Source organism: Anthonomus grandis, chromosome 22 (genome assembly GCF_022605725.1).
Source record: "Anthonomus grandis grandis chromosome 22, icAntGran1.3, whole genome shotgun sequence".
Classification (NCBI taxonomy): Eukaryota; Metazoa; Arthropoda; class Insecta; order Coleoptera; family Curculionidae; genus Anthonomus; species Anthonomus grandis.
The window spans coordinates 27964527-27980750 of record NC_065567.1 but is presented as its reverse complement, the minus strand read 5'-3'; the positions used below and the strand labels follow the sequence as shown (position 1 = coordinate 27980750).

At 32.3% G+C, this 16224-nt stretch overlaps 1 protein-coding gene across 6 annotated transcripts; it reads left to right on the top strand.

The window, feature by feature from the left end:
- The first annotated feature begins 734 nt into the window (after positions 1–734).
- Positions 735–14315, top strand: LOC126748766 (guanine nucleotide exchange factor DBS-like). 6 transcript variants are annotated; one of them, XR_007664810.1, is made up of 12 exons: positions 735–939; positions 2492–2607; positions 5968–6187; positions 6245–7280; positions 8185–8367; positions 8418–8609; positions 9019–9180; positions 9231–9416; positions 10134–10864; positions 10916–11117; positions 11858–11917; positions 11975–12101. XR_007664810.1 is itself a non-coding variant. In XM_050458208.1 (12 exons), the coding sequence occupies exons 2-12, from the start codon at positions 2580–2582 to the stop codon at positions 13773–13775; spliced, it is 3174 nt and encodes a 1057-aa protein (XP_050314165.1). In that variant the 5' UTR covers positions 735–939; positions 2492–2579; the 3' UTR covers positions 13776–14315. The 6 variants fall into 6 exon arrangements, 5 of the variants coding, with proteins under 5 accessions (XP_050314165.1, XP_050314169.1, XP_050314166.1 ...); XM_050458208.1 differs by lacking the exon at positions 11858–11917 and adding an exon at positions 13669–14315; XM_050458212.1 differs by having other exon boundaries at positions 11861–11917.
- The last annotated feature ends 1909 nt before the right edge of the window (positions 14316–16224 follow it).

Sequence of the window (16224 nt, the reverse complement as noted above, 5' to 3'; positions counted from 1 at the left end):
TGAAGTTTTATTCGCGCTCCTAGGGCCAACCCAACCTACCAATATATGAACAGATTATATATGAATTATAAAAAGGTATAAGTGAAACTGGCATATTTAAATAGTATAATGAATCTACATGCTGTTTGTGAATATGCCCCACATGCTAGGTAAACTTAATTAAATAAAAAAGTATATAGTCTCTTACCATGCATACAAAACCAAAAAAGAACAGGGAATTATTCAAAACTCTCTAAATATCTGGGAAGGCCAATTCCATGCCAAAAAAAACTTTTATTATTATTATGTTTACTGGCTTAGGGCGACATCTAGCAGATGTAAATTAATCCTATTACAGAGTCCTTTAAATTTATTAATTCTACCGTAACTAAAATTAGGGGAAACACCATACAAAATATTCAATCAACGATGCAACTAACCTATATAGAAAATCAATGCCATACGTACCGTGATCCGCCATTTTATCGCTGTGTAATTTGTCTAGCTAGGCTGCGTTCCCTTACATAACACTAATAAAACAATTTTCCGGGTTTAATAATCGATATCTTAACCATTTATTGCTGGCTAAAGCACAATTAAATGCAAATTATAACATATTTGGTTTTAATACTGAACGTACCCCTAGAAAAACATAATTGACATATGACATTGTCATTATACACAAATACAGTGTTGTCACCACTGCTACCAACCGATAACCCTGCTGCATTTGACAGTGGTGACAAGTGACAATTGAATTATTGATTGTGATTTATTTTGAGAAACATGGGGGAGGGTGAGGTTTCTTATAAACTGAAATTTTTGTGTGGATTAATTGAATGAAAGTGAGCGATAATGTTTTAATAAAAGCATGTTACTTATTTACAATCATTGAGCGTTAATCTCGGTGTAATTCCGATAGAACATTTGCGGAAATTACAACGGTAGCACGGCATAAAGGTATGTAATGGTTTGCTAAGATGCGGAGCCATAGAGTTGAATTTTGTGTAACCACCATTTGTAATAAGGCATTTTGGAAATTCCTTAAAGTCGATTTTCGCATATTTTCGTTTTTGTTTATAAACAAAAATTTGTAAGGTTAGCCTACAACAGTATTAGTATCCAATTTTATTATTAACTAAAAAAATGCAAGTACCCATCCTCTTATAATGTTAGCTAATTAAATTTAAACTTATCAAAGGGCCAATTTTCTGATATCCCTTTTAACCATAAGGGGCTAAAATGCCTTCAGTTCAATTTTAATCACAAAGGTTTAATTAGTGACTAATGTAAACTTTGGACTCAGAACATCAAGGTATTTAATAGTGGTAATAATACCTTGAATAACTCAAACGGTGCTTTTTTTGATTTAATTGTTGTTAGACATATATGATGTGAAAATGCTGGCAGCAGTTTTAACCTCGAATATGCCCTGAAAGTCACAAATCTCATCTCAAAAAATATTAGACGATAAGACTGATAACAATTAGTTATAACAATGCTGATAGTTAACAACATACTAGACTTGCACTTTATCATTAAATTAATGAATATATTATTTAGGTGTGACCCAGTATTAAATAAAATCCTGTACACCTGGGGCACCTCTCTAAAATTAATTGTACTAAGAATGAGGGTTTTCCTTTGGAGTAGTACAATTGTTTTATTCATGAATCATTCAAGATTTAAATTTGTGGTTTATCCTTCATCATAAAAATAAACTTAAATGTAAACTCGGGGAAGCCACTCTTTAAGGCATAAAAGCAGTTTCTATTCACATAATCACCCTTCTGTTACTATCTGTTTGGTAGAGGTCTATTTTAACAACTTGTCTGGAAATTACATCTAAAATTATTGGCAAATATATGTAATTCTACTGAAAACAATATTCCAATGTCTAAGTATTGAATTTTTAAATGGATTTTTGTCCAAAAAATTTAATTTTGATATTCATATATTGCAATTGTACCTAGAATTGTAAACCCAACCCAACTCATTTAAATCTAATTCAACATAACCCAACTCAATTTTTCTGAAAATTGCAGTTAAAATTTTGGTAATATAGAGTCTAGTTTTGAGACTAAGATGTAAGGAAATGTTCCTGTAATGCCATTTTATGATAATGAGTATAAATTCTCAAAAATCCATTTTCCAATGGTTTTATTCTTTTATAGTTGAATTAGATTATATTGCATTGGATTTTGTTGAGTTGGATTGGGTTTATAATTCCAGGTACAATTAAAATGTAAAAATTAATTATTATTAGTTTATCTTGTGAATATTCCATATTTTCTTTAAAAAAACAAATTTTCAACTTAAATTTACTCTTCCATCTTTATAATGTTGTTCCCAGTAAAATAACAGTGATATTCAAAAAAGTTGCTAAACTAGACCTTCACAATCTTCTTTGCCATACATACATAACAATATTATCATTGTACAAAAAAAAATATTTATAATAATTGTAAAATAGCCTTTTTTTTTTGTTAATAATATATTTGTTATGTTTTAGGTGCCTTCCCAGGTTTATATAGCAAATATTTGTATCTGAATAAACTGGTATTAAATAAATTCAATAAATTTATTGTTTTTACAATGAAATGAAAAAAATTATAAAGGATTTTATGGGTAAGTGACTGAAGCTAAGAATTACATGTCCTATAATAACAGAGCTTTTAAGTTTTTTATGCCAGTAGTAATCAAAATCGCTGCCAATAAAAAAAAATCTAATTTTCACATCATATGTGAGTAAAAGTTTTACAGTATAGAAGTAAGCATTAATTGTATGTCTAAAGGGAACATTTTAATTGATAATTCACTTGTCTGTTACACCTCTTACTGTTTCATTATTCTACACATCATGCACTTTGTGAGTATTTTATGTGTTATAAATTTCTTGATTACCATACAAATAATGTTCAAAGAGGGGCATCAAAGCAAGACTGACATTGGACAAAATGGAAATAGGAGAAAGAAATGATAATTGTTAAACATTCTTTCCTTATAACCGGGCTCAGTTTTTACTAGTTAGACAGAAATGGTATTATTCATATTTTAGATGGCAGAGGAAGTAGCTGAAAAAGAAGCAAGTGAAGTACTTCATAGTTTACTATCGGTGGAACGTATTGTAAAGCAGGAAAACTCAGAGAGTATAAAGAACAATGAAACCCCAATATCAACACATACATTTCATACAAATGCTAGTAGTGCTTTGGCAGATGGAGATAATGCCATCCAATATACCCCAGTCTCGATATCACATTCACTTTTCTCAACCATTGAAGGCGCCAATCATTTTTCGACTGCTATGGATGAACAAGTGGTAAATATGGTTTTAAACATTTATTCTTCAGACATCTTAATGCTATCGGTTATATTTTTGAAACTTCACATAAAAATTCAATTCACTCACTTTATTAGTTTGCTAAATCAGTTTTAAATACGAATCAGTTTTAATAAGGTTTTAAATGCTACTATAGATTGTCCCAAGTTATTGTCTCTTTTTAAACTTAGGGTGCCTTCCAGATTGAATAGACAATCAGAAATATTTTCAGTCCCATTCCACCGTACCAATTATGGTATTAATGAGCCACACGAATGGCTCAAAGTGCTAATGGTCTGTCAGGACAGATAAACTTTTTTGACTCTAGGATAATATCTTTTAAGGGGCAGTTAAAGAATATTATTTCATAGGGGCTTTAATTAATTAACTCATCTATACCTTTCACTGATTTATAGATAGTTTTGTATCTGAATATATATTTTTGTATGGGTATGCTATGTAATACTTTTGTAAATGAATTCCGTTAATAAATAAATAAATAAATTGTTTGTTTTTTCTTGATCTGTCCCATATGCTGTCTTTTTATACTTGACATATTATATTTTCATATGTATGATTTGTTTGTTATAATCAGGTGTTATGGAAGAATGCACCTTGAAAATAACATTTTCTGTATGTACACATATGTATGCTTATGGTATTTTTTTCTTTCTTAATTACATGTCTGGTTTCAAAAATATGACCCTTGCAAAATAGTTCTAACAGTAAAACTGAAATTTTTTTACCAGGTGATATGGGAAGGTCAGTCCATAGTCGTCCCCATGGATACAAACATGAACGCCATCTATAATAGTCATGACATATTAGAAGAGCCTGCTGTCAATACAGAAACCGTGGTAACAACTGACCCTGATAGCACCGATATTGAGAAAAATACCAAAAAGAATAAAGCAAGTGAGTCAACAAAGGTTGATAAGCCACCTCCAGAAGTGAAAGAGGGCAAAAGCAAGCAGAAAAACAAAACAAAAAGTGATGTCGATAGTAGAGGAGGTGCCACAAATGAGAAGAAGAAAACGACTTCTGCTCCAGCCAGGATGAATGAGCCAACGAAGTTGGAAGAGAGTCCATTGCAAGTGAAACAGCGGTTTAAAAGAGGTTGCGAATGCCATGACGAAAGTTGTTTCAGGGGATTAAATCCGGAAACAGTATTTAAACATCGGCATAACATTGCGGAGTTAACAAAAGCCGAGCACGATATGTACCTGATGGGGGTTACAATGGCCTGCCTAGCAAATCCAGATATAACCGTTAGGCATAGGGAGAGGCGAAGGCTGCGCTCTCAGTACGTCTTCCAAGGACGCAGGGTTTGCTTGGACGCATTTCTCTATCTAGAGAATTGCACACATTATCAACTAAAGAGGATCCGGAAACATGTGATTACACATGGAGTTGCCCCTCGCGTTCATGGAAACCATGGTAAAAGGCCCCATAATACTTTCCCACTGGACATTTACTGCCATGCCAGGGAGTTTTTGAAACAGTATTTAGAGCAACACACTGGGGACAGAGATATTTTAAACACAAAACAACCTATACAGCTACCCTGGGATGTTACTAGGAAGAATTTACATGACGCCTATAAAGAATACGGACAAATATTGGAACCGGGAGTTAAACTTATGGGATATTCATCTTTCAGGCATTTCATGAAAGAGCAGTTTCCTCACGTGAAGTTTTGCAAATTAGAACCTAAAAACAATCAGTCAGGGGTTGCAAGCAATAATCAGCAAACATCCGTTCAGCAACAGCCGCAGCAGCAACAGCAACAACAGTTGCTTTTACAACAACAACAGCAGCAACAGCAACAACAAGTACAAAAATGTATCATAAGCAATGAAGTACAACAAGTGATTCCACTGGTTTTAGCCACAAGTGAAGGCTCGAACATACAGTCTCAACAGTCACAAACTTTCTTGGTTACTCCTGTACCTCAGTTGATTACAAACACCAGTTTAGTTACTCCCCAACAAAGTGTTTCTAATCATAATACTTCTACTTTTTCATATCAATTGACAAATACAGGTTATGTCATTAATGAACAGGGTGATATTGTGACTACTATGGCCAATAACCACCATAATGCTCCCTATTATGGCAGAATGTAAAGGAGATTATAAGTTTTTTGAGGATATGTTACAGAGTTCTATGTTTAAGCTCAAAACCCCTTTTTAAGCAGCCTAAGTGAATTCCAAAGAAAACACCATATTTTGTCGGGGTTATTAACAAGTTAAATCTCATATTAATGTAATTTTTTGTACACTCACAAAGCAGCGATTTAATTTATTTATATAGAAAAATTTTAGTTTTTTGCCTGTAAATAAAAAACTAAATTGGCCATACTGTATTTGACATCATATCTTTAGTATTCATTGTTCATGTGATTATTCACTTTTTTTACAAAGACTTATTACTACAGTTTTTATTTAGTTTGGTAATGATTTAAAATAAATCAGTAATACTAAATATTTAAATAAATGCGCCTGTATATACATTTAATTAATGAGTTTTATTATTATAATTAAATAATAGTTACAGTGAGAGGTGTAATAGTTTACATACAACAATTTGGAATTTTATTCCCCTATAGCATAAAAAATTCAAGCATGGGTAGGAAGGACGTTATAACTAGATTTTAATTATTTTAGCGATTAAAGTAGGTGAGGAGTTAGAAATGCAAAGTACAATAGGTGACCCACTAGGAGTGGGTGAGGTGGTGGATCTCCTAAAGGAACACTACGCCATTCTTACCGGTGGCAAATCGAACGATGGCTGTCCTATTATTACCTTTCCTGATAACAATAATTTTCACATGCTTTCTGATATAGACTATCAACGATTAATGTTGTATTTAACTACGGTGCCTACGTAAGACTTTTCTTTAATGTATCATAAATCCTTGTACTTGATTTGCATTTTTTTCAGACTTCAAGAGGCAGATATGGGCTTCCATTTAATAATAGACCGACGAAACGATCGTTGGAGTGCCGTTAAGTTAGTTTTATTGAAAATATCTGAGTTTTTCCCAGGGATTATACACGTGGTGTATGTTATTCGACCGGCGAGTTTTCTTCAAAAAGCCTTATCTGAAGTTAGCAATATGTTATCAAAAGACGAATTTAAATTCCCTATGATTGTAGTAAGCACTATTGAGGAACTGCACGAATATATAGATCCGACACAATTAACAACTGATTTAGGTGGCTCCTTAAGATATAATAACGAAATATGGGTTGATCAACGGATCGAATTAGAACATTTTTCGTGTATTACTCAACAAGTTTCTCGCTCCTTAGATGATTTTACTAAGGAGGTAAATGAGGTGGAGCTGCCAGAAAATGTGGAACTTACTCAAGAGCTTTTTGCTAAACAAACCGAATCATATTCAAAGTTAAAAATCGAAATTCTGAATACTGCGAAGGTAGGAGAATCCCTTCTTCGTATTATTAAAGGAGTTCCTGATGAAGAGGTTGATGCTGATGGCACATTTAGCCAAAGTCAAGATATTGGGATTGTTTTCACTGTCGAACGCCTTCTTGTGCAACTGGAAGAAACTGAGAAAACTTTTGATGAATTTTGGAAAGATCATTCGAATAAACTACGAAACAACTTGGAATTGAGACGGTTCGAGCAGGACTTCACCGAGTTACAAGGGAACTTTGAGTTGTCACTTAGGACAATGTCTGAGATGACCGAACTGGGTGATACTGCTTCTCGGGTTGAAACACTTATTAAAGAAATGAGCGTTTTCGAGAACCTTTGTCAAACGGATATTCAACGAGCAGAAGAAGCGGTTTCATTAGGAGAATTGTTAATAAAGAATTTTAAAACTCCGCAAGTTGATCAGATACAAACTAAATGCCTTGATTTAAGCCAAATGAAAGAGTTGCTCATAATTAGGTTAAACCAAAGGAAGGATGCTTTGGTTAAGAGTAGACTGCTTATGGAAACTATTGAGAAGGTTTTATATTTTTCTTATTAAATATACAAGATGTTTCAAATTCGATCCTTGACCTGGAGATATCGGATCTGTAAGAAATACGAAGATGGTTAAATTGCAGTTGATATGCAATTTAAAAAAAATTAAAAATTCCGAATGGTTCCGAAGATATTCGAAAAGAGTTTGTAAAAACCTGATTTTTTGAAAAAAACTAAATTTGTTGCAGTAAGCAAATAAAGTCCAGGAATAAAACAAGTTTTATTCCAAATGCCTGGAATAATATAAGAATTGTCGGGAAATCCGGAAAATGTTAAAATTTGTTTCAAAAATGTAAAATTTCTGACCTCAAAAACTAAAAAGAATTTATTTCAAAACATAAAAATTAAAAGATAAATAAATAAAACATAAAAATTAAAAGATAAATTTTTCGAATTATTCGATAATTTCCCGAAATTGTTGGCGATTACTGTGGCTCAAAATGAGAACGGAACAGAACGAACAGTTTATATATTGCGTTGTCAGTTTAAGCACAGTCTACTGCGACAAATTTAGTTTTTCTCAAAAATTCGGGTTTTTCCAAAAAATAAATTATTATTAAAAAGGAAATTTTGCAAAGATTTTAAAAATGCACAAACCGCATATAGCGCCTATAAGAAAAAACCGAATTGATTATGGTTGGCAAAAGACAAAACGTCGTATTAAAAATCTAAAAACACCATCATGTAGCACGAAAAAAAGTGGCAATGCAAAAGTGCAAATCATGTTAATTACGGATTTTTTCGAATATATACGGAACAATTTTTTAAACGGCTCAATTTTATCTAAAATTTAACCATCTTCGTATCTCTTATAGATTCCGAGATCTCCATGCTGAGGATCAAATTTAAAACACCCTATAGACATATTTACATTATTTTTATTTTAGGCCAACAATTGGTGTTCTGCTGGTGTTAGTTTATTAGCCTCGCAGAGAATCGAGGAGTGCACTAATACACCTGAACTGGCTGAGAAGTATATAGATGAAATAAAATCGTACCAGAACCAGCAGGAATTCAGGGATATTCTTTTCGATAATATTTCGCTGGAAACAAAAACTATCACCTCTCAAGTACCTATTTTCTTAAAATAATTTCTTCATTTTAAACATTATTTTTTTAGCTTGTACAAAGAATGGATGATATCATGCTCATGTGTAATAAAAGAATATGTAGCCTTAATAAAATAGCATTAAAACATAAACGACTCAACGTACAAACTCCGATGGCAGATTCCATAGTTCCTAGACAACCCCTAGTTGGTGCACCTCATCCTAGTAAACCTTTTTTAAAAAAGGCTTTTACTGTGCCGAAAGTAAGTAACTTATAACTTGTCATTATGTAATGCATTTATTACTTCCTCACCTATTAACACAATTTCAAGTCAAGATTCGAAAATAAATTATTCATAATATCACCAAAATTCGACTGCAATTAGTGGAGCAACCAACATTTCGATCGGGCCGCTCTCATTCGTAAACCAGTTTTATCAGAATTTTAAAACCTTTCGGGCATTCTTTCTCGCTTATCGTTCAGTTGTCGATTTTTATACCGCGTTAAGTTAAAAAAAAATATAATGCGTGGGGAATATATGGAAAAGTGTATTATTTCACATCCCCATGATAGTTATGGGTTTTATGGTGGATTTTTTTATTCGTTTCTTCCTGTGGTTGGTAACAGATGAAACCAATTTTTTTTTAATAATGAATGATTAAAATTTTTAGATGGATAAAACAATTGAGACGGAATTGGAAGTTGGACCCGAAGAAGAATTATTTCCCCATGACAGTGATGATAGTGTAAACAGTGCCAAAATAGGCCATGTTTTAAGTGAATTGTTGGATACAGAGAGGGTTTATGTAAATGAGCTTTTGTGTATAATTAAGGTAAATAATTTTTATTTTATTTAACCAGTTAGTTAAAATTTATTTTATAGGGTTACAGGGAAGAAGCAGACTTGCCAGAAAACCAAAACTTAATTTCTCCCAAAGCTGCCGAGAAATTCGATGTCATTTTTGGTAACTTAGATGAGATATACAAGTTTCATGCAGAATACTTTTTAAAAGATTTGGAAAACTGCATTAGCTCTACGGATTTGATTGCATTGTGTTTTGTGCAGAAGGTAATGCGTCTGTTATACAGGGTGTTTTTAAAAGGCCTATACAAAATCCTAGGACATATTAGTGGATTTCTAACAACTTACCTTAGTCCAAAGTCGCTTCGTTTCTCAGTTATAAGGTGTTAAATTTAAAAAAATAAAAGTCGATTTTATTTAATTTTGCCAGATACCACTGAAAATTGGTACCTAGGGGTTTTTTGGTATGAGAAACTCGAAAATGGGCATCCTTTTACTGTGCCCGATAGAGGACGCTCCATACTGTACTGTTAACGGTGTAAAATGGCCATAACTTTTTTGCAAATGTGTTTTTTTTGTAAAGCAAACAATTTCCCTAACGTTTTTGAGTAAAACAGATACTCTTGTTAGAATCCGCTAAAATTAACCGTTACCAAGATATTTCATGTTTTAGTCTTTAATGCCGCACCGGAATTTAAAAAAAATATATTTTTTTAAAGTTATTAGCTTTATTAATGAAATTTAGTCAGTATTTAATGCCAAATGATTGTTTTTTAAGTCGTGTATAGAAAAATAATAATAAATATTATTATAATATAATCGATTTTTATTTTTTAAATTTAACGCCCTATAACTAAGAAACAAAGCAACTTTGGCTAAGGTAAGTTGCTTTAAATTGCCTTTAGGAATATGTCTAGGATTTTGTATAGACCTTTTAGAGACACCCTATATATTTCTTAACTTATTAACTCTTTAATATTTCAGAGAGAAACCTTTCTTAAGCTATATAGTTTCTATTGCCAGAACATCACTAAGTCAGAACAAGTGCGTGAAAATTCAAACGAATTAAGCCCATTTTTCATAAAATGCCAAAGAAAATTAGGCCATAAGCTTCCTTTAGCTGCATACCTCCTAAAGCCAGTTCAACGCATTACAAAGTACCAATTGCTATTAAGCCACCTTCTGAAATACTCAGAAGGAAAGCTGCAATGCTGTAAAGAGTTGCAACAAGCACTCGATTGCATGCTGCTAGTCCTTAAATGCGTAAACGATTCAATGCATCAGATATCAATAACAGGATTTCCCAAAGAATTGTCACAACAAGGAGAGCTACTACTTCAAGGATCATTTTCTGTGTGGGTCGAAAACAAAAAAGGGGATTTAAGGTTAAGACTGAAACCGCTGAGGAGGCACTTGTTCCTCTATCAAAAATCGCTGGTGTTCTGCAAGCCAGTTTCAAAGACTGACAGCAATAAGGCCATGTACCAATTCAAGAATTATTTGGAAATGTCCCAAATCGGATTGACCGAAACTGTGAAAGGTGATAGCAGGAGGTTCGAGGTGTGGCTGCAGGGACGTCAAAAAGTTCATATTATTCAAGCGGCTAACTTGGAACAGAAAAACGCATGGGTCAATGAAATCAAGAAAGTCCTTTATAGTCAGTTGGAAGAAATCAAAGGAGAGAAGATCAAGCAGTATGCCGCGATTGCTCATAAGTAAGTTTATACTACTCATCTTATTTTATAATAAACGTGATTTATTCATAGACCGTTAAAACAAACAACATCTTGGGAAAAGGAGAAAACGCCCGCAGCAACCCAGGGAGGACAAGTTCATCAAAAAGCGATGAGTTGTGATAGTGAACCACCAGGTTACCATAACGTAGACGAAGGGGTGGAATGCACAGAGACTGAAAACTGGTCATCCGATGCCAGTAATAGCGATGAAGAAGACCAGCATGCAGTGTCGGTAAGTCCTCCTTTAATTCTGCTTAATTTGATAATATTTCTACGCTTTGCATGCAGTTGTGGTCCAAGCATGTTACTTTACAAGAATGAGCAACGGAATGGCTTCTATCATCTATTTTCTGTTTGAATTTGTTACAGCATTATAGTTTCAAGGGTCAAGCGACGGTTTACGATCGTGTCGTTGCCTATTTCGTAGGCAGTAGTGTTAGTGCCACCACTACGTTTTATGTTAGACATTACTAACAATCTACTGTCGCTGTACAATCATTTTCTGCATTGTAAGTTTTCTGTTCCTATGTTAAAATCAAACGGAGGAATTTTTGAGTTTACATGACAAACGTGATAAGAGGTTATATAGTATTGATTTTTTAAGTCATTAAAAATTCTTTTGTTTGATGCTCTCACTCAATCAATGTTATACTTATGACATTCCTAATATTTTTTTATGAAAGAAATCTCATTCCATAGATTAAATTTTACGTGCAAAAAGTACAAATGTCAAGTATATTGTCACTATGTGCTTTTGAATTTTGCCATATATATAGGGTGTCTCAATTATACTCTTTATTTGCAGTTACACAATTGAAACACCTTCAATATACGATACATAATTATATGGTTTATGGTGTAAAATTTTATATTTTAAAGCATGCTCAAATATATTAAGTAGTTATATTAGAAGTGCATTTTTAATAATTCTCCCATCCTTATAGTGTTTTCTGCTTTTTTTACTTTATCAAGTAGACTGTAGTGTAGACCCGCTCAAGCTTGGTGGTAGTTAAGTATGCAAATACTCATATAGTAAGTATCTCTTAAGATTGTACGCTAATAAGTAAAAATAATAAATAATTTTTCTAGAGAGGGCGATATATAGCTTTAGCAGATTATTGCGCCATCGGTAGCAGTGAGGTCAACATGAAAGAAGGAGACATTGTGGAATTGTTAAAAGTAGGTTGTGCAGGCTGGTGGTTCGTTAAACTGATCGGTAAGTAGGTTTATTTTGCTAATTTATTTAATATCTCATTAACATGTTAGGATATGACCACTGATTTGCAAATCATCAATAGACAGCTGCAAGAATTTGACTCAGACCTAATATTCCCTGGTCATATTGTACAAAGTATTCGAGGCATTTAAAGTCGTTTTCAAGTCCTTCCAGGCAGTTATTCCTCACTTGAGAGCCTGTAAGAAATAAAATAATTTATTTCTTGTTGGCAATTGAATATCTTCATTTCTAGTACTTAAAATGTCATAATTATTGACTTTTGAAGACTCCAAGGGCTCTTCAAGCATTTTTTAGAAAAAATTATTAAGATTTATATACACTAAAAATCAAGGTATTGACATTTTTATTATAGGAGTGCTCGTAAATAATAAAATAACTTGTCTCTTATAAAGTCAATTTAATTATTTGTCTTTCTCTTAAAAGTTTTTATAAATTTAGATTATTGCATAGAAAATACACTTTGATACACCAAGTAAGCTCAATTTATATGACTCATTAGTACTATCTTACTTGAATTAATGTAATATTTGTGTTTGCAGAAATTTCCTTAGCATGTCTGATTCATACGTTTAATCTACAAAAATGCAGCTGGTTTACTATAAGAGAAAGATGTCAGTTACTTATTTTGTGCTTGGTCTTTAGAGTCATACAAACTTATTTCCCAGAGTACCTATACCGATAATTAAATACTCTTTGATTTCTGAAATACACAACAATTAATTCTTTAAAAGATGTTTCTAGAATTAAAGCTTAATAGAATTACCATAACTTTATTTAGTTTCCATAGAAAGACTAGGGATTTCTTACTATGCCTTTGTATCAGTTAATCGGTACTAGCCAAGTTAAATTAGTGAATATTAGATTCAGTGACTATTGGATTATACTTTATAATTGTTTTTATTTATTTAATGTATAACTACACTACAGAAATAAAATTTCAAATGGTACATACACTTGTACAAACAAGTTATGCAACAATTTAAAGAGGTAAAGAATCAAAGCTTTTTTCCCTTCATTGCTGAGTACATTTACATATGGAAATATAAACTTAACCAATAGATATTTCACAAACTTTCTAAAAGATCAATATAGCAATTGTAAGAAGGAGACTATGTAATAGAATTACACTCTAAGATGCTACAGATTAAACTAATATGCGAACAAGTTCTTTTCAAAAAACCCAAGAATCTGTAGGTTATCCTGGTCATGTTTTCTAAGTGGAATTTGAAAGTCAGGCCACTGTCAAAAGTTAACCTCATATTATTAAAAGTTTCGACTTTACTCAAATGACACCCATTAATCTCATAATTGTACTAAATTGGGACTTTTTTCTTATGGAAAGTCATAAATTTACATTTTTCTATGTTAAGTTTTAAACAGTTATTATCACAACAATGCACTAACCTGGAAATTTCATTTTGTGCAATTAAAATTCAGTTAATATATTTATTTACATTTTTTAAAGACATAGGCAATCGCGTTAATAAAGAGTAAAAACAAAATAAATAAAGCTATTTATAATAATTATTGTTATTATTATTTGCAGGAAGTTCGGTGGAAGGATGGGCACCAGCAGCTTACTTAGAAAGCGCCACCAAGAAAACATTAAAAAATAGCAGCCGGAGTCAAGATCGACTTAACGAACATCATTAGCAACAATATTAATTAATTTATTTAGTTTTGTTTTATGTTTGAGGCTTCATGCTTCTGATGAGGGACAATTTTTTGCTTAGCAACACTCTTATTTGTTTAGAACCCATTTAAACCTACTCAAGAGTCTAGTATTAAAGCACAGTAATTATGCATCAGTGATTTAATTATGACGCCTCAAATGATTTATGTAGGTATATAAATTACAGTACAGTAGGAATAAATGGGTTAAACAGAATCTCCCATTAAAGCAGGTTTGGCAAAGAATAAATGCCTGGAAGAATTTTTGTCTTTTACTGTTTCTTAACCAAGTGTACTTCCTATGTTAAACAAAATTTGTTTCCTTTTTTGTTAACTATTTTATAATGTGTATTAAGGACTTGATAACTTGACATTTTCTTGTGTTTATATAATTTATTGAATGAAAAGGAAATGGTCGAGGGATGGGGGTTTAGGTACCTACTTGATGAGTTACTTTAGTACTTTTTATTTGTTAGAACGAATATGTTTCTTAACAGCCAATAAAAAATGTTAAATAATAAATATGATTGTGTTATTCTGCTCTCACCCTTGCCGGTACTACCCATATTAACAAGGGGGAATCTGATCATAATCTGAACCAAGGGTTGAATATACCTTTGCGAAGAAAAGTTAGGCGAATTGACCTCAAGAGAAAAAAAAAACTGTATTAAACCGAAAAGATAGCCCAGGGCCATTCGGTTCAGTATCGTGGTCGTATCAGTGAGAGTGAGACAAAGAGGAGAGGAGAGTACCAGGCGAGACTGGCTGGGATGGCCCGGTCTGGTTGGGAACTCGACTCGCCTGCCTTTCAAACTTGATTCAACGGAACAGCATTCCGAGCCGGTCTTTGCTTTCGTTAGTTTTGTACAACGTATTGTACAATTCGGTTCGATTTGACCACCGCTGGCCTCTTCGTAGCTATCTAACCGAGTCATTGTGATGAGGTAGAAAAAAGATTCGATGGATCCAAATTTATTGAGTTATATAAACTTTGTGTCGAATAGAGAAAAAAAATCAATATTTTCAAAAATGATTTTTTTTTCTCAAGTTCTTGTAGGAATTTGGCAAAACGCTGAAATAGGTGTACAAAGAAATTGTCCATGGAATATATGCACAAATTTTCAAAATGTTATCTGGTCAATTTTTTGAGTTATGAACTTTGTGTTGAATAAATAGAAAAAAAATCAGTGTTTTTTATAAACAATATTTTTTCTCAAATTCTCGGACGAATTTGGAAAAAAGCTGAAATAGGTGTCTAATGAAATTGTCCATGGAATATGTACACAAATTTTCAAAATAATATCTGGTCATTTTTTTGAGTTATGAACTTTGTGTCGCATAAATAGAATCAAAAATAACTATTTTCAAAAAATATTTTGTTTCTCAAATTCTCGTACGAACTTACCAAAACGCTGAAATAGGTATCCAACAAAATTGTCCATGGATTATGTGTACAAATTTTCAAAATGATATATGGTCAATTTTTTGAGTTATGAATTTTGAGTCGAATAAAAAGAAAAAAAAATATTTTTTTTCTCAAATTCTTGTACAAATTTGAAAACTATAGCAAAAGTTTATTTGTAAATATCATGATCAATTGTAGAAGAAATCTTAAGGTTTCTTGCTCATTGCCACTATATAATGAAAAACGTTGAATTTTCATATTAATCCTTCAAGGCAAACACTATTTTATTCCATAAGAATTTATAAATAATTCAATTAACCCTTAAGCAGTTTGCCTAACGCGAACACCCTTCACCCTTAACAAACCACTATTTAAATCAACCATTCCTCATTAATTTTTAGGGATGGAAACCTGATTTTTATATCTCCTATATAAATCACAGGTAGGTGTTGAGTAAGGCATGCGCCCTAGTGTGGTTTTCTAGCTTTTTGTAAAGGAGGGAATATGGCTTTGGTAATGCGTGCAAAAAAGAAGGAAACGGTCGTTCTTATCCGGGTACTTGCGGAAGTGTTCGGGATCTTTCAAATGTCAAGGCGCCATTTTTATTAAGAAATTGCGTAATTTCGCTGACCTCGTGTCTTTTATATTGGACGAGGCTGATTTTCCTTAATTATATATTTTATAGGAAGTTAACAAACCTAATTGTAATAAATTATTTATTGAAATCATTAACTCATATTGAAATTAATTACCATAAAAAAATCTGACACAAATATTTGGCTTATCAATTAGTACATTTTTAAAATTAGTACAATATGCCCAACATTTGTTGCAAACGTTTGCATATTTGTATAAAATGGTAACAATATTTACAAAAACTTTTAAAAATAAATATTTTTTTAATTTTCATAATAACGTTGAAGGGTTACCTACGTGGAAAAGCAAAGAATTCAATTTTTTATTTTAATATTTTATTTATATTCATTAAAAGCCAATAAAAGGAATTCTAATGTGGAATCATTAACA